At 50.4% G+C, this 27,804-nt stretch overlaps 2 protein-coding genes across 7 annotated transcripts in view; both read right to left on the bottom strand.

The window, feature by feature from the left end:
• Window positions 1–2,877: 2,877 nt before the first annotated feature.
• On the bottom strand, window positions 2,878–21,812 carry MTA2 (metastasis associated 1 family member 2). 4 transcript variants are annotated; one of them, XM_061605969.1, is made up of 18 exons: window positions 21,261–21,812; window positions 15,704–15,771; window positions 14,734–14,827; window positions 11,877–11,994; window positions 11,561–11,624; window positions 11,246–11,363; window positions 11,023–11,125; window positions 10,828–10,927; window positions 9,693–9,881; window positions 9,206–9,280; window positions 8,926–8,984; window positions 8,715–8,812; window positions 8,339–8,478; window positions 7,655–7,883; window positions 7,466–7,555; window positions 6,682–6,824; window positions 5,998–6,146; window positions 2,878–4,293 (listed from the first exon to the last, which is right to left on the bottom strand). In XM_061605969.1, exons 1-18 carry the CDS (start codon window positions 21,286–21,288, stop codon window positions 4,122–4,124), a joined length of 2,037 nt encoding a protein of 678 aa, XP_061461953.1. In that variant the 5' UTR covers window positions 21,289–21,812; the 3' UTR covers window positions 2,878–4,121. The 4 variants fall into 4 exon arrangements, with proteins under 4 accessions (XP_061461953.1, XP_061461955.1, XP_061461956.1 ...); XM_061605971.1 differs by having other exon boundaries at window positions 6,706–6,824; window positions 21,261–21,810; XM_061605972.1 differs by lacking the exon at window positions 5,998–6,146 and having other exon boundaries at window positions 21,261–21,811.
• Window positions 21,813–23,721: 1,909 nt separating this feature from the next.
• Window positions 23,722–27,804, bottom strand: part of EML3 (EMAP like 3) — a 35,469-nt gene continuing 31,386 nt past the window's right edge. For all 3 annotated transcript variants that reach the window (XM_061605669.1, XM_061605668.1, XM_061605667.1), the window contains 6 exons: window positions 27,577–27,665; window positions 27,186–27,283; window positions 26,580–26,667; window positions 25,912–26,010; window positions 25,404–25,534; window positions 23,722–24,548 (listed from right to left, as the gene is read on the bottom strand). In XM_061605669.1, the coding sequence (XP_061461653.1) occupies window positions 24,351–24,548; window positions 25,404–25,534; window positions 25,912–26,010; window positions 26,580–26,667; window positions 27,186–27,283; window positions 27,577–27,665 (703 nt within the window). In that variant the 3' untranslated portion in view covers window positions 23,722–24,350. The remainder of the gene's footprint in view (window positions 24,549–25,403; window positions 25,535–25,911; window positions 26,011–26,579; window positions 26,668–27,185; window positions 27,284–27,576; window positions 27,666–27,804) is intronic.

The following is a 27,804-nucleotide window of genomic DNA, read 5'->3' as shown; positions in this document are numbered from 1 at the left end:
CAGAGAGGTAAGCGGTGGTAACGCAGCCGAAGCTCTGCTCACGGCCGGAGTTTGATTCCAACGGAAGGAGGAAGTCGAATCTCCGGTAAAAGGGGTCGAGGTCCACTCAGCCTTCCATCCATCCATGGTCGGTAAAATGAGTACCCGGCATACGCTGGGGGGTAAAGAAAGGCCGGGGAAGGAACTGGCAATCCCACCCCATATATAAGGTCTGCCTAGTAAACGTCGCAAGGTAAGATGTCACCCTAAGAGTCGGAAACGACTCGCACTATAAGTGTGGGGACACCTTTACCTTATAGAGACAGAAAAAGGCTTGTGGGCTGCATTAAACACTTTCGGTTTAAAACTGAACAGGGGCTCTCACTCTTTAAACTTCCGATGCAAACACATCCGATAATATCTAAGTGCAAAAGAGTGGAACCACTCAGGGCCCACTGCCAGTTCCATCATTCATTCACTGGCAATCACTCGTGGCCGAGTAAGACATGCTCTGTAACTTATCATTTGTCAGACATTTTAAAACGCTACAGGACAGTGTTCTCCTGCACGCGCACACACACACCCTTTATACCATCACTAGCTGCCCTGGCTCCTGCTATTCTCAGCAAACCTTTCTTTTGTTAAATCCGAGCAAGGAAAATAGCAAAAAGCAATAATGGACGACATCAGAGCACCATCTTTCTGAGCAGAAATCCTCCACTGCCTTCCTAGGGCTTGAATTTCCTGTTTACAACACCAGCAGCAGGTACCAGAGTTGAGTCTCAACTTGTCCAGGAAAGAAAAACCCCTCATGGTCCCGAGGTAAATTACAGAGCCTTTGGCTCTCTGCTAAGCTCCCTTACTGGCGTGGGTGAGTATACAGCTGGGGCCTGCCATTTTGCTCCAGGCCTCCTTGAGCGCCCAGAATTGCTACCAAAGAGCCCATTCCCCCATGAAATCTGGGCCTTCATGAGGGTTGTAAGAGAAGGAATCTGCTATCCACCCCCCAACAAGTAAGCAGTTCGAGTCCTGCTAATGCCAGCTACAGCCTAGTTTCCAATTGGTTAATGCCCTCCCATTGCCCCAAGCTGTTTTAGTCTCTCCACATCTTTCTGGGGCTTTTCACCCGTTGGTGAAAAACAGAGAAAGCTATTGTGAATGCACTTCTCTCTCTCTCTCTCACACACACACACACACACACACACACACACACAGGATGGGAAGCATAGGCCCAGGGGCCGCTCTATCTGGCCCCTGGGATTCTCCCCAGGCCACACCCCTTCACTAGCCCTGCTTTACACCCTCCTGGAATGTTTTTTGTCTGGAAGGAACTTGTCCTTGAACTCCAGTAACGCCTCTTACTTGCCTGGGTGCAGGATAGAGAGGGGGGTGCAAGTGCGTGCGGAAGCTAGCCCACTGTGCAGAAATAAACCCAAAATGCATTGCACCTCCCACTTTTGTCTCTGGCCCTGCTGGCCACCGGCATGTGGCCCCCTGGAATGTTGCCCCACAGTAACCTTCAACCCGCTCGGCTTTCCCAGAACTAAATCTTGCACTTAATCCTCAGACCTCCCGCTGCCCTGGAAGGCCGGGTTCAGCATGAGAGGAGGGAGAAAGAGTTGCCCACAGCAACAAGCGGCTCCCTTCAGGTTCATAAAGTGCAATAGCAAGGGGTGAGGGAGAGGGGAAGCCCTGGTACATTGCAAGCTGTAAAATCAGATTTTGTGCGAGTGAGTGCCCATGATTTTCCTGGGGGCAGCTGCACCCAAGAGGATCCCCCATTTGGCTCACTTCAGAGACAAGACCTCTGAATGTTTATAGCCACCCTGTGTGATATGTGAGCATCAGGCCATACAACGTTTCAAACTTTTGTTGCTCCTGCTCCGGGTGCTCAAGCTGCCCTGGGATTTGGCTATTTTTAAGTCGCTAAGTAAAGAAATAACAGCTGGAACACTTCCAGGCATTTAGCAGCACCTAATTGTCCAGCAAAAATGAATAAAACAGATACCAGTTCTTCCGTGGTCCACGCCCCTGGCGTTTGCCCTCCATATAAAAAGCAAACTATTGAGGTAGTGCTGGAAGCTGGAGCTCAGGAACCTCCCTTCTCCTTGTAGCTTCTGTTTCTCTCTCGGCTATGAAGCTTCTCTGGCCTTGAGGAGAGAAATGCCTCCCTGCTCCCAATTCTGCATCACAGACACAGTGATCAAAGCAACTGGAGACGCTACTGGGTTAATTAGCAGGCCACATATTGAGAAATGCATGGGGTGCTTTGATGTGTAGACACAGACATAGGCTCGCTTATGCTGAGAGCTGTAGGTCTGCGAGGGGTAAACTATACTTCCCAGGATTCTTTGGGAAAGCCATGTGCTTTAAACATACGGTGTGCACATAGCCTGTGTCATCAACCACAGTGCCCCCACTGCTACCATCAATCATTCTGAAATGCTCTAATACTCTAGAGACTATTACAGTTACAAGTAGGAAATACATGAGCTATTTTCGCTGAGCGAGTCGGGGCGGGAGCGGCATCAACCCCTCGCTCTACATGGCTTCCTCTCACACTAGCCCCATGCCACGTCTCCTGGTTTCCTGAAGGTCTCTCTCTACCCCACCCCTTTCATCACTACATCCTATCTTCAACGGAAAAAAGTTTCCAGTTTTAGCCAAAAAGCTGCTGTGCATTTAATGACACAGAACCAGGAAGGACATTAGTCTACATGCATTACTGTCATCTGAATAGTTTAACCCAGGTGAAGACTGATAGGAGAGATTAGCATAGAACTGTAGATTCTGTCAGAGAAGGGGTTTGCCTTACAGCACTGTCCAAGGCAAATATGAAAGCGTATTACCATTTCCCCCTGACATGACTGGAGAAAAAATTGGCTGGGAGGCAAACTGGTACAGTGAGGACTTATTTTTATTTCTTAAAAAAAAAGTGAAATTAGGCCTCATAGCCTGTTGTTTATCCATTGTTGAAGTTTCTATCCTGTCCTGAACAAACAACAGCGGATAATTCAAAGTCCAAAAGCAAAATTTTAGTGGACAAACCAAGGACCAACATTTCTGGTCTCCCTCTTACTATATATTTATTTTAATAAAAAGACTACGAAGTGGCCTCTGCGTGTCTTAAGCTATCTAAGATGTGAGCAACATTCTCTTCCTGCATTTGTAGGATCCAGAAAGGACCATTCCAGGATTTCCTGCCTACTCAGCCTAGAGGGAGAGAGATGGGCAGGTAGTGGTGGAATAACCTCTGTAGGTCTAGACTATCCACTCTCACAACTGAAACAGTAGCCCGCATCCCTGTAAGGAACCACCACCACACAAGAGGTTTACCCAAACCAGTCAAGATCCCCAAGCAATGCTCACTCACACACACGCACAGGAGAGAAAGGTGTGAAGAAAACAGCATTTATTTTGTTGCTATAAGAACCAGTTAGAGGTTGACTTAAAAAAAACCTGACTCTTTTTCCTCTCCAAACCATGTACAAAAAATGGGCTCATCAAAGGCTGGGGGTGGGATGGGGAGAGGGGTAGCCATGTTGAGAGACAGCTGGGTCAGCCCCTTTCCCAGATACATATGGGCACACGGGAACAGAGGGCAACTAAAGAAAAAGAGGGGTGGGAGACAAAGGAAAAAAAGGAAGGAAGGAAAATTAGCTGCAGGGGTGGAATGGGAGGAATTGTGAAAGGGGGTCCCCTCCATGGTCTCTCCACCCCATCCCACCCCCAAACACACAGACACACACACAGACACACACAGACAGACACACACAGACAGACAGACAGAGGGCACAACTTGCATTTACAGTGTTGCCCAGGAGCAGGGGGTGGGAGAAGAGGCCAGCTTTGTACGCAAGTCTGAACTGTCAAGGCAGGGGGAGGGTAAAAAAAGGTAAAATGTGGAAATTAAAAAATACATATATATAAAAAGGAGAATTAAGGGTGTCCAGTATCCACTTTTGAGGAGGGAGAGGGGAGAAGAGCTGCCCCCTCGTGCCTGCTCCAATCCCAGCGAATGCTCAGCAAGTGGAGCTTTGACGTTCCCTTGGCCAGACAGGCCTTGGGGCGGGAAAGGGGTCTTGGTGTCGGGTGAGGTGGCTACAAGGACCCTAGAGGGGGTGCCAGAGAAGCAAGAGCACTCAGTCTTCCAGGATGATGGGTTCGCTGGTGCTGGCAGGATGAGCGGGGGGTACAGGCACCAGGGGGGCCACCACAGGCCGGATGGGCAGCACTGACTTCACCTTGAGTGGCAGGTTGGGACGGCGGGCAGCACGGCGCATCTCCAAGTGGCTCAGGGCCTTGCGGAGCGCCCTGCAGAAAAGGAAAAAAAGGGGGGGCAGAACATCAGGAGGGCGATGCCACAAAGATGAAGGGCCATGTGGCACACACCGCTCCTCGGCAAGAGGCAGCTCGGCAGGGCAGTGTCAGAAGGAACCCTAAGATCAGGCCCAGTTTCTGTGGGCTCCATAAAAAAATCTTTTAACCCCCCCCCACCTACTGCCACTTGCTTCCTTCAAACCACCCTCTCCCCCTTCAACTGCAGCTCTGGCCTGAGATTGGGATCACAGCAGGGCCCCACTTTTCAGCGTTCCGCTAATACGGCGGCTTTTAGTTAGAGTAAGGCCCCATTCATACGGCGCTTGTTCTGCTTTTACGGCATTTTGGGGGGGGGGTCGGGCGCCATTTTATTGACAGGGTTTCGCTTTTCGGCGGGGGTCTGGAACGTAACCCGCTGTATGAGTGGGGCTCTACTGTATTTCAAAGCATGGTACAGAAGCAGCCAGAGTTTATAAAGCCTTGCTGCTGCTGCCGCCCCCAAAGGCACACAAAGCTTCTAGCATTGGAAGTGTTGGGGGAGGGGGACAGGAGAGACAGGAAAGGATGGGAGGAAATAAAGGGAAGACGGTGGCTTGGGCAAAAAGGACGCCGCCCGCGGCAGAGGTTGCTGCTTCTGGGAAGAAACTGTATGGAGGCCGAGGGTTGCCTCCGTACACCGTTTCATGTTAATCATACTCAGAGTAGACCCATTTATTTATTTTTATTTAACAAAACGTATATACTACTCAATCGTAAAAAACAAACCTCTAAGCACCCAAGAAACATTAGAAGTATCCATAAAAACAAGTAATTAAAAACATTTAAAAACTACTAAAACCAAAGAAAACTAAGTAGGAGATTAAAATATATCAACATCTGTGTGTCTGCGTAAGGTTTGCCTAAACAGAATTTTTTTAAGCAGGCGCCAAAAAGCACACAACAAGGAAATGACTAAATGAGGACCATTTATTTACATGGGTCTACTCTGAGTAGAACTTAACTGGATACAACCATAGGACTACATACTTTTCACACGCCTGGATTTCTGAGCATCTATTTTAAAAGGCAGAACAACTTTCTAGACCTCATTGCGCAATGGGGATCCACAGATGCTTACACAAGGGCGCTATGCACATTCCTTTCTTATCTTTTGGCACCCCACATTCTTGCCAGAAATATCAGGAATTTGACGGAGACCCAAAATTACGCACCAAACATTAAATGAAGTAAAATCTACTCCGTTTTTGCACCTCAATCGCACCCAATTTGCGGCAGAAAGGTGGAGGAGAGTGAGAATCCGTTCTTGTGCAACAACCTGACTAAACATTTCCCAGGTGAATTATAGGCCCTGGATTGTTCAGAAGAAGAGAGCATCCCCCTCATCTCAGAGCTCTTAAAGAAACTGGGGGGAGGGGGAGGGGAGAGGATAGAAAGTCTCGAGGTCAGTGCGTCGCACACAGCAATAGCCTTCCAGGACTGGATGGGAGATTCGATCTTTTATTCCCATGCTCTCGATATGGAGACTCCATATCTGAGGCAGGAGGTCCGAACTGAAGAGGCCAGTACCAACCCTGTGCCAGAGAAGGGATAAGCTAAGCGCCCTGCGCCCCCCACCCGCCCCGCCCTTTCCATCGCCTTCCTGCTTGCCCCGAGGGCATTGTTGTGTTTTGTTTTCAAAAAGCATCCCTTCCCCAGTACCTGGTGTCCTTGGTAGCCACAAAAACGACAGGGTTGGGGGCGTCGGCCGGGTTCAGCTTCTGGCGCTTGACGGCAGGCTGAGTGCTCGACCTCATTCCGGAAGTCATGGGCCGCCCGTTGGCCGAGAAGGGGAGCCCGCCCCCTGCCACCTGCACCCGGTCGCACACAGAGCTATCAGCGAGAGGAAACCCCAAAAGCAGCGTCCACCTCTTGCTGGCTCCCACCCTCCCCCTCCATCCCGAGTCAGCCTCGCTCGGCCCTGAAGTGGAGAGGGAGCCTCACGTGGCCTGGCCGTGGGGAAACTGGCTACCCCCCCCCCCAGCTGCAGCAGAGGAACTGGCACAGAGAGAGAGAGAGAGAGAGAGAGAGAGGCGAAACATCTGACCTCCTCCCCAGGTAGAAAAAGGGAAATACAGGATTGTAAGAACTGAAGCAGCATCATACCATACTAATCGGCCACAGTCGACACCAATACGTTTGTGGGTTTTTAACAACAAAATCTTCACTGTTTCCACCCCTTTTAGGGTTTCATCATGTGTGGGCCTCCCCTTTTCCCCAACACACAAAACACACTTTCAGGAAATCGCCTCTATGCGCCATGTTTGCTCCTACACCCTTTCTCCCTGCCCAGGGTTGGGACAGGCTTCCAAGCGTCACCCCGACCCCTGCTGCCCTTATGCCCACCTTCCACAGCCCAGCCGCACTCACACTCTCGTACGCTCGCTTGCCCACAATGCCAGCCAAGCCTCGGTTCTGGGTCAGCTGGTTCCTGTTGATGGGCGTCTTGGTGCCTCGAGGAGTTTTTGGTTTCAGGGGGGCCTGCGCAGCTGGAAGAACAAGAGTACAGTCTTGGGGGGACGGACGACACATGCGTTTTCCCCAGGAGTCTTGCTTCAAAACTTTCTGTCTCCCCTACTCCAGGCAGCAGACTGGCACCATCGCCAAATGTGTCGCGCACTTTGCTGTAGTTTTTTTTTTTTGGGGGGGGGGAGGACGCAATACTTTCCTCTTTTACATGAGTTACCATGACTAGAATGCCTGATTTGGAACTTATGGCAAACCAGGATTGCCTGCAAGCCATGGTTTGGAGGCAATCCCAGTTAAGACAAACTATAGTTTTGCCCAATTTGAACGTCGCAGCAAATCTGTAAAAGGAAGAAGTGGATTCATGTACGAGAAGGAAGAGCACAAGCTTGTGGCATGAATTGTGGTTTGGAGATCAGGCCAATGTTAAAAGTTGTGAACACAAGAAGAGCCTGGCTGGTGGATCAAGGCAAAGGCCCGTCTAGTCCCACATCCTGTTCTCACAGCTTCCAACCAGATGCTAGCAGGAAGCAGGCAAGCATAACCTGAGCACAACAGCGCTTTTCCCACTTGCAAATCCTAACCATTGGTATTCAGAAGCATACTGCCTCCCAGCCATGGAAATGTAAATTAACCTAAGCGAGTTCTGCCTGCATCTTCTTACCTAGCTCCTTGACAATGGTAGCCAGGGGAAGCCGCACCAGAGGGTGGATCTTGAGGGGTGTTTTTGCAGCCTTGGGAAGCCGGATGGAACCTGGAGGAGAGAAGAAAGTAGCAGGCATGAGATCCATCAGCCCCTCCTGCCCTACCCCACCCCACAGATAAAGGAGGTTCTTCAAGCCCACTCACGTACACTCTGCCTTGATGGCATTGGCATTGATGGGTGCATATGGACGCCGGGCGGCACGGCGCGGCTGCAGGATATCCCGGCACATGCGGCGTGCGATGCGGGTCAGCTTAGTGGTCTGCAGGAGGAAGGTCTGGCGGTTCTTTGCTAGAAGCTTGGCCCGGTTGGCACTGGTTGTGTAAGGTGAGAGGCTCTGGGCTTCTGGCCGAGACATGTGGCCCCGGGAGTGTGGCTCCTGTAAAACAAGAGGAGGAGGGGGAGTTGTGGCGAGATTCCCCTGCCCAGCTTACAATGTGGATGACAAATTTGCAGGGGGGCGGGGGGGAGAGAGAGAGAAAAAGAGGAGAGAGGAAAAAACTAGGCCATGCCAAGATGCCACTTGCCTCAATTGAAATTTTACTTTTTTAAAAAGGCCAACATAATACTGCTTGCTAATGTGGCATCAAAAGTTAAAAAAGCCAACCAGGCAAAACTGCTTCCATGTGATCAAAGAAGCCAAGCAGGAAAACCCTCTCAGAAATGTCCCCTTCACTGTTAAATTTGCTGGTGATTCCTGCACTACGAGCCGTTCCCAGTAAAGCCCAGAAGAACACGGCGTATCCAGAGCTGTCAGTGAAGACCGCAAAGGGCCCACTTCAGCTTTGAAAGAGGGACCTCTCTGGAAACTAGCAGCACTAAAGCAGGCTTTACCGTGACACTGCGGGCTGCTCCCTCCAGCTGTGTCGGGGTTTTCAGGCCACCGTACTTCTTCCAGTAGATCCAACAGGAGGCACAAAGACGGCACTGCATGTTGGGGGGACCCCAGGCGTACCACTGTGCTGACTGGGTGGCTGTAGGGCAAAAAAGCGAGGCACGGGGGGTGTCAGGTGAAATTCTAGATCTGTTCCCCCTGCCCCCCCCATCCCAAGCTTTGGGAGGATACAGCTCAGGTGAGGTGCCCAACAAAGAGCAAAATGTTGTTATCAGAGTCACAGCTGAAAAGCAGAAACCCTTGTGCACTGTGCAATGGACGAACCATCCTCAGAGACACAACCCGGCCCCTGCAGCCCCACGGCCGGTAACTCACTGTGACAGCTTTCGCAGGTCAACCCCTTCTGGAAGCCAGCTCCATTCATGCCAGGCTTGGAGCCCACCGAGATGATTTGGTTTGGATTGGGTTTTGTGCTGAGTGGCGAGGGAGGATGGAGAAGAAGATGAGACACCGTTAGAAGAAGGCCTGGCTGCATCCTGGGCACATTCTCCCCTGCCGGTCCCCAGGGGGGAGGAGGGATACTCACTAGGTGGGGATGTACACCTGCTTCAGCTTGCTGTCAGCTTCCGCTGCTTTCAGCCTTTTCTGCATGGAAAGGAAAAAGCAGTCAAGTCAAGACGTGCCACATTTTGTGGGATCTCCGCCTGAGCCGAGTCCCGCATGATCAAAGCCACTGGATAAGCGGGTCCAGAGGCAGGTGCAGTCTCTGGGCAAGGAACATGGCTCCCTGCAGCCCCCAGACACAGCGTGGCCTCTTCCCATCTCACTCCCGCATCCCAAGACACCTCAGAAATCAGTTCACCCACTTGCTGGATGTATCGGTCTGTGGTTTTCCACATGTAGTAGAACTGCACGATGCTGGCGAGGGACTTCCACGGGAGCTGCAAAGGACACAGGCTTCAAGGGGAGCACCAGGGGAAGGGGAGTCCAGAGAGTGTGCCATCACCACCTGTTCCCAGATCCTCACCACAGCCCTTGGTTTGAGGAGGACTGTGGTGGGCTTTTGACCCTGGACAGCGCCCACCCTCCAACTGGTGATAAGAGGGCCAGAAGACAGGGACTCTATGCATAATGCCCATTAAAACACTCCAAGGATACATCCCGGCTCAGATTAGAAACTGTGGTCTGTCTGCATGTCAAAAGGAGAATGCATGATGCCTCTCACTTTTCCAAGGTGTAGGGGAGAAGTCCCCCTCCCCACTTTCGGGAAGGAAATGGAAAGGGGGGGGGGAAAGGTAGAGCCACAGGGGACTCTGGCCACTCGGTCCCACCCAACTCACGACCCCGACTCACAAAGTCCTGCCGGATGTCGTTGAAATCTTTGCCATACTTCTCCAGGGCCTCCTCAAAGAGCATGGCTTCAGAAGCCGACCACTCCTCCATCTCATCCCTGCACAGCACGGGGCCTCCCTGAGGCACCAGCGTGGACATCGCCTTGGCCAGGTCATAGCCGTTCCGCTGCAACGTGTCCATTGCGTGGAACTGCCAGGGCAGACAGGCAGACGGGGCTTGTCAGAAGAGCAGAGGGGGGACTGGGCCAGCCATGCAACTTGGGCTTGTGCAGTCCGCAGGCAAGCTGCTGAATGTGGCACTGGGTGCAGAATTCAGCTTCCCCAGAATCTCAGACCTCACATCAAGCCACGGTTCAAGGAAGCCTAACTGTCATGATTTGGTGTGATGTCTGAATTGAGAAATCACCATTTGCGATTGGCTAGCAAACCAGAACTATGGACCATGGTTTGTACACCAGTTTGGGCTAACCATGGTTTGGTGCCATATGCGAATCAGCAAACCTCCATTACAACCAGAAGTGCTGAGCAGACTGGAGGCATGGGGAAGCAGAGAAGCTGCCTTGAACCATAGTTCACCTCTTCTGCGTTTGAAGCTCAAAATTTAATTTGGTTCTAGTCCTAAACGACGGATAACACCTGCTTTTATGAGGTGCCTGAATTGAGCCTTTGGATATATTTTAAGCACAGAAGTTTCTAGACACGCAGGCTTGAAAGCAGTGAGAGGAGTGACTGGAAAGGGATCCAAAGGTCAGTAGAAGAGCTCCTTGTCCCTCCCTCCTTGTCTAGCAGAATAAATTTATTAGTAGTAAAAAAAAAAGACGGTTATGCAAAAATAAACCAATTTGCATGAATTTAATGAGCTTGGTGCAATACCAGTTGCAGATCTCAGCTCTTCTTGTCCCAGGGCGTGGGTGTATATAGCAGGGATGGGGAACATGTAGCCTCCAGATGTTGCTGAACTACAACTCCCATCATCCCCAGCAAGCACGCCCAACGGCTAGGGATAGTGAGCGTTGTAGTTCAGCAACAAGTGGAGGGCCATGGCTCCTCCTCACACCCGCTGTAATGTATGCACAGCCCATCCCATCCTGCCCCACCCATGGCAGTCCTTCCCTCCCCCCTGCACCCCCGCTCACCAGCGTGATGTCACGCGAGGCAGCAGCTGCGCTCATGTGCAGACTAGGCTGCCGGATGGAACTGCTGCAGTCCAGGGCCCGAGCGAAGGTGCCAACGGCCCTGGCGCAGAAGAGAGACGAGAGAGGGTTAATGGCCCACAGGGGCTGGAGCTGGCCCGGCCACCGCAGCCACAACACCCCCCAGCCGGATCTCACCGAGCCACCACAAGGAACTGGTCGATCTGCCGGTCAGTAAGGGGGTTGTCCGGGTCCCACACCTTCATCTCCATCTTCTGCTGGTTCCGGTTGTCGGATTCTCCTGGAGGAGGATCAGGGAGGGGCTGTCACTACAGATGGCCCACCAAGCACCCTGCCAAGCGAGGGAAAGGCTTTTCCTGCTCTGCCCAGTGACTCTGTGTGTGTGTGTGTGTCTGCTCACCTTCCGCCAGCCGCTCGGGGATCTCCGCCTGGTACTTGCAGCCGACCCGGATCTCTCCTTGGTCAGCTAGGAGAGTCTTCTGAACAGGGTCGAAGACCAGCGAGTAGAAAAAACAATCCTGGGAGGAAAAAAAAGGGACAAGGAGAGTTCAAAGAAGGCACCTCTGAACCTTCACTCTCTGTAGCTTCCATCCCGCCCAGAACAGAAGAGAAGCTGGGGACTGTTCCTATTAATGGGGCTGAGGGACGATGGTCTCTGTCCCCGCCTGGCTCTGCAGGCAGCTCCGGAAGCTCCTTGCGCCACAACCTGTCTCACCTCTTTATCCAGGTACTGGCTGAGGATGTCTGTCTCGTTCAGCAACGTAACGCTACATTTCCCCCTGCAAGGGCAAGCAGAACCTGCGTCAGAGGTTTGAAGGGCCTACCCCACTCCCCACAGTTGCTCTCTCACCTGCGCACAACAAACCTGCCGTTGGCACATTTGATTTATCACCTCCCCTTCGCCCCACGGTCCCAGGGCAGGTCACAACAATTTGTAACATATTAAAAACCAGCTGGCCCTAGCAAAGCAGCCCCCCTCCTTCCCTCTGCACCCCAAGAGGACAAGCACTACCAGGAGACCTGCCCCTCACCGTATGTGGGTGGCAGGCAGAGACTCAAACTGGCGAGAGAGGAAGAGCTCCCGGTGCTTCAGCTGATGCCGCTGCTGCTCAGACACTGAAGGCTGCTTAGACTCTTCTTCAAATTCTCCTGTAGGGAGGGGAGAGGCAGAAGGTAAAGGCCACTAGCTGCCCACGTCCAAGAAACGCCATCTCCTCCGGAGCCTGCAAGATCGGGCTGCTTTAACTCAGCCAGAAACCATCCCCTGCCCCAGTCCAACCTATTTGGGCAACAACAACGATGATGGTGATGATGATGATAAGAATAAAAATAAAATTAATTAATACTTAACCACCCCTGGTAGGTCTCAGGGTGGGCCCAACAATATGAAGCATATTACTCAAAGGAGAGACTAAATCAGGGTTTTCTAGCTCCTAAGAACTGGATTGCTGGATCACGCCAAAGGCCCACCCAGATCAACATTCTGTTTCCAACAGCAGCCAGCCAGTCACATCTGGAAATCCACAAGTTATGGAGAGAGGCAATGGTCCATCTCCTGATTCTCCCTAGTATCTGAAAGCCAGGGTGCCAACAGTTAAAAGTGGAGGACCTGAGTTTGAATCCTCAATTTTCACAAGGTTCATTAGGTGGCCAGAATTTCTCTCTCTCTCACACACATACATGCATACACAGCCTAAGATCACAGCACTGTTGTGAATTTAAAAATGGGGTGAACCTTGAGGTATGTCACACTGAACTCCCTGGAGGCAAGCTGTGACATAATTGTGAGAAATACAATTCGAACAGGTATACTGCTTTTGAACATGGAGGTTCCATTTTCACTATCATGGTTTAATAGCCATTTATATCCTCCTATGAGTCCATCAGGCTGCAGAGCAAAGGGAAAACAGAGAAACAGGGCTATTCTGTCAAGGGATCAGCTGACTTTGGCCCTCCCTCCACTGTCATCTAGCAATGGCCATTCCATCAGGCTACCTTTCCATCCCAGATGGTCACCATAAGAACCACACGTTTAAAGACTGGTGCCTCAGTTTGCTTTTTTCCTTCTCCATCCTCATCCCTTTTCCCTTGTGTGTTGCGTCTAGCACATTGTTAGCCTGAGGGAAAGGACCGTCTTACAACCAGTTGGATATAAGCCACCCAGGGAGCCTTTTTTGGCTGAAGAGCAAAGTAAAACAAAACAAAAACCTTTAAATAAATGAGTTTGTCTAATCCTCTTTTAACGGCTGTGTAGGCCAACATCCTATTGCGGTGATTTCCATAATTTAATTAATTACGTATTGTGTGAAACACCTTTGCTCCTGTCTATCCTAAACGTATTGCCACTCAGTTTCACGGGGTGCTCTTGAATTCTAGTACCGTAGTACTAGAATTGGAACTGCTAGAATTAGTGTTGGAATTGCTTTTTAAAAAATATGTTTTTAAAGATGTTTTAATATATTTTAAAGTCTGTTTGTAAGATATCTTAAAGTGCTTTTAGTGTTTTGGTTTGCCGCCCTGAGCTCCTAACGGGAGGAAGGGCAGGATATAAACAAACAAAGAAAGAGAAATATCTCTCCCCTCCATTTGTACATACTTCTGTCATTACCCCCTCAATAATAGTAATTTATTTGTAACTAAAGTGCCCCAAACACTTTAGCCTTTTCTCAGAAGGGAAACTACTTCAACGCCTTGATTGTTTTAAGGTATAATCCTAACTGTGGGTCTGCTGAATGCAATGAGGTTCACTCTGCAGGTTGAGCAGAATTAGGACTGCAGCCGTAAAGTTCCCTTTTCACCCCCCCCCCGAGAAAACACCCCCCCCCCAGAACCCAACTCCAACTGGAAGTTGCTGTTGTCAAAGGGCCGTCATTTCCACTTCCCTCTCTAGCAACTAAGTATGTGCCTGCATGTCTGTTTCTCTCTCCATGTGCGCACGCACGCACGCACGCACATGGCCACACTCCTTGAAGCAGCCAAGCTGCAGCAGTGTCCACCAAGAGGTGCATTGTTCTCCCAACCCCCTCCTGCTTCTAGAATTTGGCAGCGTCCCAGGGAGTGGGGGGAGGGACGACAAGAGGAACTTGAGAGATGCTGACTCCTCCCCACCCCTGCTTTTTGGCTCGGGAAACCCTCTGCATCCAAAAGGTGGGCCTGTGGATTAGAGAGGCAGCCTTGATCCAGCCCTCCTCCTCCTCCTCCTCCTCCTGGCTTGGTCTGATTGGGCAGAGTCAAGGTCACAGCCCCTGCTCCAAGAGGCCAGGAAGCCCTAAGCAGAGTCAGGCAGGCTCCTCCTCCCCCTCCCCACCACCCTCCAGTCCTTGAATCCTATGCTGTGCCAGGATTCAGAGAAGGCGAGGCTTTGTAACAGCCAGAGGCAGATGCTGTCTCCCAGCCTTCACCTCCCCAATTCTTCAAGTGCCCCTCTCCGATGGCAAAAAAAGAGAGTTCCAAACTTAAATATACCAATGCACACAATCCAATCCCTGCCAAAGTTTTTACGGAGTTGATGCATGATGCAAAGATCAAGCAACTGCCCTGTCTATTTTGCTTTCGGTTTGTGAGCAAGCATGTGCAAGAGAAAGACATGAAGACCACCACCACCAGGCACATGCAGAGACGGAGTAGAAAGATCCCTCCCAGGGCTCTCAGATGCAAGTACTCTGGGGAGAGGGTGGGCCGGCCTTTCACCTACTCCTTTCCTCTGCTCTCTCTTCCTGGGTGGATTCCCTCCTCCCATCACTCCAGCCTGAGGGCAACAGCTCCTTTCCACCCCTTTCCATGTACTCTTCCCCCCCTCCCTTGGCCTCCTCTGTACAACTGGTGTCACCAGACAGGCTATTAGCTCTGAAGTACACCCAAAGCATGCCAGGATGGCTCACTACTCACGGGCATTGCTGTCGGCCAGGCTGTTGAGGCTACTGGAGATGTCACGCCGTCGAAACAGACAGACCACCTTGGCCTCCACGTTGCCGTTGGCCGTCTGGGGTGGGGAAGCGGAGGGAAAAATGCTGTTCATGGGCAACCAAACTCACCAGTGGGTAGCAACTGCAGCCTCAGGATATTATTTTTACAGTAGGGCCCTACTCATACAGAGGGTTACTTTTAAAGAACTTTTAAAGATACAAAAGACCTCTTGGTTGCCAGGCCCAGCCTCCAAGAGGTCTTCTGCATCTTTAAAAGTTGTGCAGGGGGAAGGGAGAATTCCACCGTGTGGTTTTTCCCATTACAGGGTTGCAAGAAGACCTGCACTTGGCTGACTTTCTCTTCTCCTGAAGATACAGGATCCGTCTCAGGCCCTGAGCCTGGCAACCGTAGACACAGCTGACCGTGCTTGGTCCCTGAAGCTCCCTGAACTACAGCTGATCACCCCGCTGGTGCCGTATTAGCAGAATGCCGAAAAGCGGGGCCCTACTGTATTTATTTAAGGCATTCATACATTTCTTAATCACTTGCCTTTCTAGGCAGTGTACATAAAAATAAACCATATAAAGAAGAATTTTAAAAAATCATCATGAAACTGAACATAAGCCCAACGATTGCCTTAAAATGCCTGCAGGAACAAGGAAGGCTTTTGTCATGAGCCTGAAGTTCAGCAAGGAGGATGCCTGTCTAATCTTAGGGAGTTCCACAGGCTTGAGCTGACAACACTGAACGCACAATTTCTAGCTGTTAAGAGGTGGGCTGTGAAGCTGAGCTCTGTTTCGAGGGCCCCACCACACTCAACTGTTTCCCACTTAAGCCCCATCACACTCCAGCTCCCACATATCCCGGCTTCAGTGAGGCCAGCAGCCCCAATGGGAGATAGCATTGCTCCTTCCCCACATCTCTCTCCCCTCACAAGCAGCGCTGCCATTACCTTGTTGAGCTCCTCAATACGGCGGACAAGGTAGGGGTTACTAGAGGAATTCTCAAAGTAGACGTAATCTGTAAGAGGGATAAAATGAAAGGCAATAAGGGAGCAGGGGGGGAAAGAAGCTAGGAAACAGTAACTGCAAGCGTGTGTTTTAACATTTTCCTCCTCAGGCGCTCTAAATCAGGGATGGGCAAACCTGGGGCCCTCCAAATGTTGTTGGACTCCAGTTCCCATCAGCCCCAGCCAGCATGGCCAATGGTGAAGGATGGTGGGAGCTGTAGTCAGCTTTTCCTCATCTCAGCTTTAAATGCTTCATGGATGTTGTCTAATCCAGGGTGGGCAGATTTCAGAACTTTTTTTTACTAGACCCCTAAGGTCAACCAATCAGAGCCCGATGCGGAGGATAAACTGGTTGTACAGGGTGCTCTGAGCAAGGCTGGCACCAAAAGGTGACCAGGTCGGGCCTTTGTCGAGGGCCTCTGTGGCCCAGAGGGGCCCCTAAAGGCCCCCTCGTTAGGGTGGGAGAGTAGCGCTCCCCTGCCGTGGATCGCAGGGAGGGAGCTTCCAGGCTGCCCACCCATTCACTCGCTCCACCTATCTGTCTCCTGTCTTCAGCTGCTGCACGCACTGCACCCACATGGCTGCCATCAACCAAGATGGTGGCGGAGGCTTCTCTAAGGGGCTGATGCCCCACCACTATCTTGGTTGATGGCAGACATGTGCGCGCACATAGCATACTGCACATGCATGCCATCAACCAAGATGGTGGCAGGTGCATCAGCCCCTTAGAGAAGCCTCCACCACCATCTTGGTTGATGGCAACCCTGCGTGCACAGCGCATGCAGCAGCAGCAGATAGGAGAGAGGCACGTGGAACAGGCAGGAGCCACTCACCCAAGGCAGGCTGGTGCCCACGGGCCCAGTCATGCCTGGCGCCAGCCCTGACTCCGAGCACATGTTCCTCCCAGGAATTTGTTCCAATATAAGAAATGACCTCTCCGGAGTCACTTCACATGAAAACCCACTCCTGATTTCTCCCCAGGCTTTGTGCATTTCAAAAACCTATTTAAGGGGAGCTTTTTCGCTACTGGTTTTGTCAAACAACCAACAACCACAAACCCTTACTGATCTACTGCAAATGATCCAGAAATGATCTTATCAGCAGGTCTCAGTCACCTGATCCTCACAGCAACCCTGTAAAGTAAGCCAGTATTATCATGACCTCTGTTATGTACAGATGAGGGTCTGAGTCTGGAAGAACTTGGCTTGTCTAATGCTATCTGGCAAGTCCATGGCTGACGTGAGATTTGAACCAGAGACTTCCCTATTTAGAGTCAATGCTCTTAACATCGACAATAGTTTACATAAATACAGCCCAGGAACGTAAGAAAATCCTTATTGGATCACACAACAAAGGCCCCTCTAGTGAAGAATCCCATTTCCCACAGCCACCAACAAGATGCTTTGGGGAAATCTCTAAGCAAGTCATGCAGACAACAGCCTTTCCCTGCTCACTGCCTTGGAATATGGAGGCTCTTGTCAGTCCTCATAGCCAGTAGCCACTGCTCAACTACCTGACAGTGTGCATGAATGCTATATCCACCAAACCCATCAAAGTGCTACAGGAAAAAGAAGAAAACTTCTCTAATCTGGGTCAGCCCACCCCACCCCACCCCACTTTTATCCAGGAAAAAAGACTATTCACCTTTTCTCCCCTCAAGACTTGCCACCCTGCACTTCAGCCTCACCCTCCAACAGTGCCTTCTGTCCATTCCACCGAAAGTCCCAACTCACAGCTGGGAAACATCCCACTTCTCTGCAATTACACTGTGTGAACCCCACAAGATGTGACAGCAGGGCACAGAATTCAATAACACGAGCATCTTTCATTTTTCATTTTTTAAAAAAAGGCGGATTTGAACCTTTAAAAAGGAGACCCTGAAAGCACTTGGGGTGAGGGAATGTCTAGTGAAGTCTTAAAACGAAGGATTTTATAACGGTTAGGGCAGGAATAGGGAACCTGTGGCCCTCCAAGGATGTTGCTGGCCATTGGGGATGCTGGGAGTTGTAGTCCAGCAACGTCTGGAGGCTGCAGATTCCCAATCCTTGGTTAAGGGATGAGGCTTCACTGTCCTGCATAACTCTCTGCTACTCCCCACCATTAGCAGAAGCAATATATGCAAATTTCCTACCCGTCACGCAAGACAGGTTTCCTCCACACATATATATGGTTAAGTGCAAAGCACACTTATCTGTGGCTAAGCTAGAGAACAACTGGAAATCTTTCTAACTCAAGCGCTTCACATCCATACTTAATTTTTTATAACAAACATGTAAAAGAAGCCAGTATGATCACCACAATGGGAATTTTGAAGTTAAGAGGTGGCAGCGGGCTGAAAGCCATCCTGCAAAGCCCTGGCTGTATGGCAGGTGTGGGGAATCTTTGGCCCTCCAGATGTTGAACTACAACTCCCATCAGCCTCAGCCAGCATGACCAATGGCCTGGGATGATGGGAGTTGTAGTTCAGCAAGAGCTGGAGGGCCGAAGGTTCCCCAAACCTGATGTATAGATTTGGAACTGGGGACTTCTCATAGTTCCTGATCTCCACTGAAGTTCTTGAGTAGACAAGCCCCAGTCCTCTAATGGTCACCAGCCATTTGTCTGACATGCAGGAAAGTGTTGGGCTTACTTCTGGTGCCTCCCCACAGCCTATTTCCAGTATTACCAATAAGTTCTGTATTTTCCTACCAATACTAAGCACTCCACACAACAAAGTGACTCAGATTCAGCCCACGTTAAAAAGAAGATGATGGAGAAATTAAGAAACAGCAACCAAAAAAAAAAAATAAGTCAGGGCTAAAGAGAGAGTCAGGTTATAACAGGAGAGCAAGTAAAGGGTGGACAGCAGAGGTTTGGAAGAAGCAGTTAAGTCTTCAGAGGAGGGGCCTAGAAGAAAGAGGAATTATCAGCAGGGAGGGGGAGGATATTCCAGGCCAAGGGAGCCACAGGGTGGTTTAGGAGACAGATAAGAGTGGGAGGAGGTGACTAAGGGGTCTAGCAGCTTGTGAACAGGAGAGTAGGAGGGAATGCAGGAAGCAAGTTTTAAACATAAGAATGAGAAGCTTGAAGGTGATGGGAAATAAAAGACAAGGAGACGGCTGAATATATGCCACTTTGGGGGGCAGTATGCTTCTGAATACCAGTTGCTGGAGAACACAGGAGCGGAGGGTGCCGTTGGACTCAGGTCCTCCTTAGGGACTTCCTCTTGGGGTGTCTGGCCTGCCACTGCAGGAACAGGATGCTGGACTAGATGCGTCACTAGCCTGATCCAGCAGAGCCTTACGTGCTTTTGCACACCTAGCCCCATATTATCTATTCTGGCTGAAAGTGGCTCTCCACTGTTTCGTTGGTCTTTGTGGGTCTTTCCTAGTCCTGCCACCGGATCCTTTGTGCAAAAGGTGCCAGGGTCCTTCTAAAAGCAAGGCACGCTTCCTATCCTTGATATGCCCCTGTGATACACAGACATCTGCAGGGAAATGGCCTGATTATGGCAACAGAAAAAGATAAAAAGAGGAGATATAGATGTATATTGGCAGAGGTGTTCTGAACTGACCAAAAATGAAGAACATACAAACTGCCTTGCTGAACCAGACCAAAGTCCTAGTCCAGCATCCTTTTCCCAGCAGTAGCCAACCACAAGCCTCCAGGAGGCCCATAGGCAAGCTCTCCCTTGGGCTTTCTCCTTGTCATCTGACCCTCAGGTGTATTGCTTCAGACCATGGAGGTTCCATCACCTCACAAGAAGAAGTCTCCTCTTAAAATCAGCTCTCCACCACCCTGTTCCGAACTCTGTGGGCAGGCCACTCTTCCCCAGGCTGACAGAATGTCTAGCTAAAATCCAACAAGTTCCTTTGCTCAACTTCTTAGGTGTACGTCCTGCAAGTCTAGCATACTCTCCACATCTGTTTCTTAGCTCGCACCCTCCCCCAAGAACCAACCACATCCTCCTCACACCTCCCTACACATCCAACCAGACCATGATGTTTCTGCCTATAACCTCCCTAGATACTCCCCCCCACTTTTCCATCCGTCTGCTCTTACTGTCACCCATCCAACCCAATATTTTGGACCACAGTTCCACATCACCACATCCAAGACTGAAAACAACTCACTCTCTTCTCAACTTCTGGAGCCAACAGTTTAGGATTGGGGAGTAATCGATCATACGTCCCACCTTTCCTTATTTTAGCCTACCCCTTGCAAACCATTTCACCCCAAATTCCAACCTCAAAAAAAGAGAGCCAATCTTTGAAACCTGCCCCCGCTCCCCAAATTAACCTCTTTCCTAAGGCTTTGGATCCCCTAGCCTGCCTCAGCCTTAATACCCCCAAGCCCACACCCGATTGGCACACTTCTTCAACCAATTCCTTCATGCCCCCCAACTTCCCAGCTCAGCCCTCTGATGTAACCCTGGGTGACCCCAACCTATTCCTTCACTCTGCCCTCCAAGATGATCCTGCACACGCACCCTCATCTGTACAAATTCACAGAAAAACCCAGCGTTTCTGATCTCTGTGCCACCAGCTCAGACTAGACCATCCCCATTCCTCCCTACAACTCTTTAATATCCCAATTCCCACTCATCGGGTTTGACCAGCCCACTCCACCTACGCTTTAAGACCCCCCCAGCCGCACCACCCGTGGGGGCCTGTCTGTTACTTCGTAATACTCCCTGACCGCTTCCAGTATAAACCACCACCTCCTCCACCCATTTCTCTGAAAATAAAAAGTATTCCCAATCTTCACTTGGAATTAACCCCCTGAGGGTCCCCCAGCCTGTCCCCAGGCCCCTCCGTGTGACCTCAAACCACCCCCAAACTATTTCATTCAGCACCTCTCCCCTCCTACCCGTGAGCAACACCCAGCCCCCCATTTAAAGTCAGTGCCCACCAACCCCCTTTCACTTTACAGACCCACCCCCCTGCAAGCCTTCACCCCTCTGCTTGGCACTTACCCCCCGTACCCCCATTCTGTTTTCACCCCCCCAATACCCCTCCACCAGGTCTTTACTCCTCCCTTCCCCCATCCCTCGAAACCCTTGTGCCCCACAAACTATTTAACTCGAGCAGCCTCCCTGCTGCTCTTTAACAATCCCGACCCACAACCGAGCCCCCCCAACTTAACACACACACAACACCCCTGCCGCTCACGGTGTCTTAAAGCCCCCCCCATTACAAATAAACTTAGCGCACTTCCTGGATCCAGCCCCCCCGACCCTCGCTCCCCTCTCCGCCAGCGGCTCCCCTCCCCCCCCGCCTCCCCTCCCCCCAACTCCTCACGGCCGCCCCCCTCCCCCCCCCTCCCCCACCCGCCCCCCTCTGCCTTGACCCCCCGAGCTAGCCCCTCTTAGCCCCCTCCCCTAGTGACACCCCCTTCCCCTTCCTGCCTCCCCCTCCCGCTCCGGCAGCCAGCTGCCCCCTCCCCCCCTCGTGTCTCGCCCCTCCCCCCATTTTTTCCATAGGCAAAAAACATACCCCTCCTCCCCGCCCCCCCTCCTTACCGCCCACCCGGTACATGTTGGCCGCCATGACGCCTTTGGGGCGCTTCGGCTCCTCCTGGCCCGGCCCGGCCCGGCCCGGCCCCCTCAGGAACTCCCGGCTCGGCCACTCTTCATCGCCTCCCGCCGCCGTTGTCGTCTCCCTCTCACGCAGCAAGCGCCGGCGCCGGCCAAACCTCAAGCCCTTCGGGAATCTCCGGAAGGCCCCTCTCGGGAATCTTCGGAAAGCCTCGGGTTTTTCCGGTTAAAGCTCGTAGAAAGAGCACGCCTTTCCTTACTTAGAGCATCTCGGGCTTTTCCGGAAAAGTTGTCGGAAAGAGACGGGGATTTCCAGGTTTTTTCTTTTTAGTACTGTACTGTCAATGGCATGAATGAGGTCGGCTTCTACCTACCTTAGCCGGAAATTTACGAGGGCGAGTCGTGTTTTCCCGGACAGCTTCGGGCCGTTCCGTAAAACAAATCTTCCCGATAAGAACTGAAGAAGGCAAGGCGGGGGAGACCTCGGCTGCTTGTTAGCGGCTATAGTTCAGAACGCTCCTTGGCGTCTTGACGTCAATATTCGCAAATTAGGGGCAAGACCATGACTCTCGGCTATCTTCGCCCAACACCGGTTTTTTCCGGCGCCAGAGTTTAACTCTTTCCTCATACCCACCTGGCTCCTATGCAGGCTTTTCTTGTTACACAGAATGGCTAAGGCACGATTGATTGCATGCAGAACTGTTCTGATTAACTCGAAAGCGTGCATACTTGCTTTTCCATTTTATTTTTTGTCAGTCCCTAACATTTTTTAAAAAATACCTCCATAACCATACATGGAGATCTACTACGTTTTGGAAACTTGTTCATATGCTATGCGTTTGGATACCTCTTAAGATATTGCAACCAAATTTTGCATGATGGTTCTTGACATCAAGGAGCAGGTTTTCATGTATGTTTGGATACCCTTGGACACCATTTTGAATCAAGATGGCAGACTGAACCTTTCAAAACAAATCTGCGGATTTTTTAGTTTCTTAGAATTCCCAAGCAATGCTGGGTACAAGGCGGGTAGTATTTTATACAATGTGGTAATCTTCCACCAACTTTGTCTTCTCCCTGCATAATTTTGGATGGATTATACAACTTTATTGACTCAATAGTGCATATTAGTTTGCTGTAGTTGACATTACCTTCAAATTGTGTGACTCTTTTTTGTCATAGAGCCTCCTTGGCCCCGGCAATCCTTCCTTTCTTTTTGCTTTCGCCATACCTTTATTAGGTGAAGGAAACCTCTGCTATCTTTTTGGCGCCTACTGAAGACCTTCCTCTTTCAACAAGCCTTTTAAGTTGAGACCTTACCCAGTCTGCATCTGTGTTGGAATGGTTTTTTAATATGTTTTTAAACCTTTTTTAAAAACAATATTTTTCTTTTTTTTAATGTCTTCAAGGCTCTTTTTAAAAAAGTGTTTTTGGAGTTGTTTTGTTTCAATGTAAATGCTATGTACATTGATTGTACAGGGCTAACCAACACAAACTTTGTGTTTGTTGGAGATGTTCAGCAGTGTAACAACTGCTTCGGCAAGCGGTGGCTTTCCCATCAATTTTTTTTAAGCAGAGACTGAATCTATCAGGGATGCTGTAGTAGTAGATTTCTTGCACTAGCAAAGGGCAGGACTAGAAGACCTTTGAGGTCCTTTCCAACTCTGTGTTTCTATGCAAGATTATGCAAAAAAAAATTATTAGGCCACATCTGCACTCTACATTTAAAGCAGTACGTATTATTTTACTTTAAGAGTCATGGCTTCCCCCAAAGCATCCTGGGAACAATTCCCAGAGTGGTTCAACAAGCAGTCCTTTTTCCCAGGGAACTGGAAAGCTTAGCTCTGTGAGGGGGAATAAGGGTCTCCTAAGACCAATCAGCACCCTTAACAAGCTACACTTCTCATGATGCTTTGTGGGAAGCCATGCATGTTTTTAAAGTGGTAGGATACTGCTTTAAAGGTATGGTGTGGATGTGGCCTTTGTATTTGAAGGCGCTACTGTACAAGACTTTCTTGCCAAAAGCGCTTTTGTCTTTTAATAAGCAATATCGTAATCTTCAAAGGTTGTTTCTGAAACCACATACACAACAGGAAACACTTCTTGCCCCACTCTGAGTTGGGTCTACTCTAGGCATTCATCTTCTCCTATTTGTTTAGCCGCTTATGGGGCATATGCTTGTTCTTTGACTACATGTACGTTTCAAAATCGACCGCCGAGGCTGCAATTCTAAAACAATTGTTTTCTCTCATTCCCCCCCCCATTAAAAATGAGCCCCAACACACACTGGTGTCCCTGGGAGCAGAAGTATTATGTTGCAGGTTACCCTGGGTTGTTGGGTAACCATAGTTACCAGCTAGGCCACAAAATCCGGCTGCAGTCCTTGCCCTATCCACCCACAAATGCAAGTCCAGGGGAAAAAAAAAGAGACATGGAACATAAAAACTCTGGTTGCAAAGGTTTATTTCTCTGCATCTCTCACAGTGTTAAGGCCTTTCTTGGTGCTTGCTATTTACTATCATGTCCAGCCTCTGCCAGAATCACTAGGAATGTAAACGAAGTACTGAAGGGTTGCAGGAAGGGAGGGGTGTGTGGATGCAAAGAGACCCATTCAGCCATCTTTTCTGGACTTATCCAGAATCCAGCATCTTTAAGGCTCATAGGGGAGAAGGCCGTCGACATTGGTGAAGTTAAGAGGAAACATCCCCCAAATTGGACATTCCCCAATTCTATGGCCCCACTTCACCACCACTCAAAGCAGTCCTTGCCTCCAAAATCTTCCATTTCAGAGAGGCAACGAACAAAAGTCTTCACCTTCTTTCACATACAATAGCTGAGACATTTTCCTTCACAATGCCTGTTATCCTGAGCCTAGGATTGCTTGTTATCCTGGCTGATCTCACCCTTATGCTAATAAAGCAAATCACATTGTTAGCCAAAGGAAATTAAGTTGGCCTTCCAGCGGATCCGTCCACCTGAGCGCTCAGTCCACAAGAATGAGTCACGGGGAAGGAAGGTCATCCCTCACCCTCCTCTCTCACAAAGGCTTTGTCGTCATGTCGGGTTTGGATTTCTTCAGGTGCTGACCCTGGCATCCTGCGAGGAGACTGAGGCAGAAGAGAGAGAACGGCTGCAGGGAAGGCTGCCGCCTACCACTCGCCACTGGAAGATGCTGGTGTCCTTGCCCCCCATAGAGATGAGGTGGCCGTCGTTGCACATGAAGCGCACGTTGGTGACGTGGCTCCCGTGGCCCCCGTAGACATGACTTGGTGCCTGTGAAAAAAGTGTCAACGTGGAGAAAGGATGCTGTCGTCAAAGGAACCTTTAAGGGGGAACCAACGTAATGCTTTCCAGATGATGTTGGACTACAACTCCCATCAGCCCCAGCCAGCAGGGAGGATGGGAGTTGAAGTCCAATGAGAGTGGCTGTCTGTGCTAGACACCTTTGGGCCCAGAAATGTCCTTAACCCTGGCTAGTGGAGGCTGGTAGCTCCAATGTCAGTGAGGCAGTGAATCCCCTCCAGATTTTAGGCCGAACTTTCAAAGAGCTGTCCAAGATGCTTCAAAGTTTGGACTGCACCCTTGAACGGATTCACTGCCCCACTGACATCAGAGCCACCAGCCTCCACTGACCCTGAGTAAAGGGAGGTGAGTGGCCCAGTAGCAGGAATATGAATGTAGCCCTGCTTGTGCTCCATAAACCACTAGACTGGGTTGCGAGGGCCCCGATTCAACAAGATTCAGTCTTCAGACTGGGCGGAGCAGCACCAAATGTAACATTTTGTGTTGGGCACCAAAAATGCCTGGCATACTCTCTTTGCAACTGTGGCACACAGTGCAGAATTTACAACAGGGCTTCCTGGAATCTCAGCTTTCTCTCTGTCCTGTTCCAAGTTTCTAGCTCGCATGACCATTAGCAACATGCACATCACACAGCTCTGGACTAACGTTTGAAAGTGTTGGGTGCTGCCCTCTGAAGATAAGGAAATAAATCAAGGTCTGGAACGGTGATCAGAAGACAGGGCTTCTGTCCTCGCCCCCACGCCCCTGCCCAGCTAAGATCTGAATGCATTTTTGTCTGTGACCACCCTCTTGCCATTGATACCACTTCACCCCACTCCTTGCTACCTTGGGCTTGGCGCAAGGGTACTGGAAGAGGTGCACCTTGCAGAAATCGTCCGCGACAGCCACCACCCGCTCGTTGTGGGAGCGGCAAAGAGCGTTGATGTCGGTGCCATCTGACCCATCAGGCCAGACCCCTGTGGACGATGGAAAGAGAGAGGGGGTTATGGAAGGAGTAATGAGGAGAACAAAATGAGATTAAAGCCAGAATTCTAAGTGGAGGGGTCATGATGCAGTGACAGGGCACGGGCTGTGCATGCAGAAGGTTCCTGGTTCAGTCCCAAGCATCTCGAGGCAGGGCTGGGAACGTTCCCTGCCTGACACCCTGAACAGCTGCTGCCAGTCAGTGTAGGCAGTACTGAGCAAGATGGACCAATGAGCTGACTCAGTATAAGGCAGCTTCCGTGCTCCTCCTCATCTCCTAGGTTTGCCCTTTTGCTGGAGCCAGGCGGGTTAGCTTCCCAGTAAAACCAGTGGAGGGAGTCTGTATCTCCGATCTTGCCTCCAAACTCACCAAAAACATGAAAGCCCAGCACGCAGGTGTACGAGGCCCATTCCCGGTCCCTGTTCTCAAAGCGATTCCTCAGCAGCTTGCAACCCCCGGCCACATCCCCTGATTATGACACACACGAAAGCAAATGTTAACTTTGCAGAGGGTATCAGACTGTTGCCAAGAGAGAGGCTGAGGCTATTCTTTTCAAGTGGGATTCAGTCGCATACTGACAAACTCAGGTTGTACAATTAAAGTTGACTTGCTGTCACCCGTCCATCCAGCGGACTTTTTTGCAATAAGGGAAGTGACAAGAAATGCAATGGAAAGTGTGCGATAACACTTGCTTTGTGTCATCTATGCTTTCCACAAACAAGTCAAACTGAATGCTCAATAAAGAGGCCAGGTGCAAGGGACCAGAAACCAAACCGCCCTGTGGGAGCAACTAACATTTCTCAGGATTAAGCGAAAGGTTAGGACCGTCCATTTCTCTCTTCCCAGTTTCCTGTTTCCTTAACCCGTGTTCCTAACAGCAGAAATGAAGCAAGAGCTCCATACGCTGGTAGCTAAAGGAATGACCACACAATGCACTTCAGGGCAGAAGATCTGGGGTGGGTTTGCAATGCAGAAGGCTTTTCGCCTTAAGCGCATATGCAACCCCCTTTCCCCTCCTGCTCGCGCACAGAACTTACAGTATAGGATTTCATAGTCCCCTGAATTGGACATGATGAATTTCCCATCCTTGGACCAGTCCAGATGTGTGATGAAACTGGAATGTCCCTGTAGTGCAGGGAGAGAAAGTATGCAGATTAGGATGCATCTAGTCTGGTTCTGCCTTACTTTATTTATTTCAGGGGCTTATTAGCTGCTCTGTGACTGAAGATCTCAAAGCAGCTGACAGAGCAAAGCAAGGAAACAAACGGCAGGTGCGGACAGCAATTTGGGCTTCTTTGGGATCACTGAGTAGTGGAGGCTTTAACCTCCTGCCCACATGCGCGCACACCAGTGATTCTGATGCAGCTATGACTAGCTGTCCCTGCGCTGCTAAATGTCCAAACCAGGAGACTGTGGTTTAACAGCTGGCTATGTATAATCCAAGGATTAAACCAAGGTTTGCAATCTTAGCTCTTTGGTGCAGATGTCACAAGGAAGTGGGATACCATGAGGATCTCCTCTCAAGCCATGTTCCTTGAGAGAAAGGGTGGGGGAAAGAGGGGGACGCTTGAGCTCGTGGCTCTTTCTGGCTCTAGCAAACTATGGTTTCATAGAAATGGTTAACAAACAAATGGTATGCTCACTGTGCAGCGGCCAAAGCGGGTATATTTATGCTCACTCTCCTCTACGCTGTATATATAAATAAAGTTGTCATGAGAGCCAATGGCCAAGAACTCCCCATCTGGTAAAGAAGAAAAGATCAGAGTCAGAGCGGGAAGGAGGGCAGAAAAACAAACCATCCAGCAGGAAAGGGGGAAGAAGCCATAGCTCAGAGCATCTGCTTGGTATGCAGAAGGTCCCTGGTTCAATCCCCAATGGCATCTCCAGGTAGGGCTGGGAACCTCCCCGGTCTGAAACCCCGGAGAGCCTCTGCCAGACAATACTCAGCAAGATGGACCAATGGTCTGATTTGGTATAAGGCAGCTTCCTATGTGGAAACTTCGCAACCTCTGAAAAAGCAAGGAATGGCCTAACCTGGCGAATAGCGCACCACAGAGAGCTGCTCGTTCCCATCCGTGTAGCCCGACAACACTTGCTGCGTCTCCGTGTCCAGCACGACCCACCTGTTAGAGGAAAAACACCCTCAGAGACTAGTGACCACGCAAAAGAACACCCTTCTTTTCTGGCCTTTAGCAGCCACACAAGGAGCTGGAGTTTAACCAGATGAATTTTCCCCACCACCACCTGCATGCTAGGAATTGG

The sequence above is a fragment of the Rhineura floridana genome, chromosome 22 (assembly GCF_030035675.1).
Source record: "Rhineura floridana isolate rRhiFlo1 chromosome 22, rRhiFlo1.hap2, whole genome shotgun sequence".
NCBI classification, from domain to species: domain Eukaryota; kingdom Metazoa; phylum Chordata; class Lepidosauria; order Squamata; family Rhineuridae; genus Rhineura; species Rhineura floridana.
This window is presented reverse-complemented; position numbering and strand designations above follow the sequence as displayed.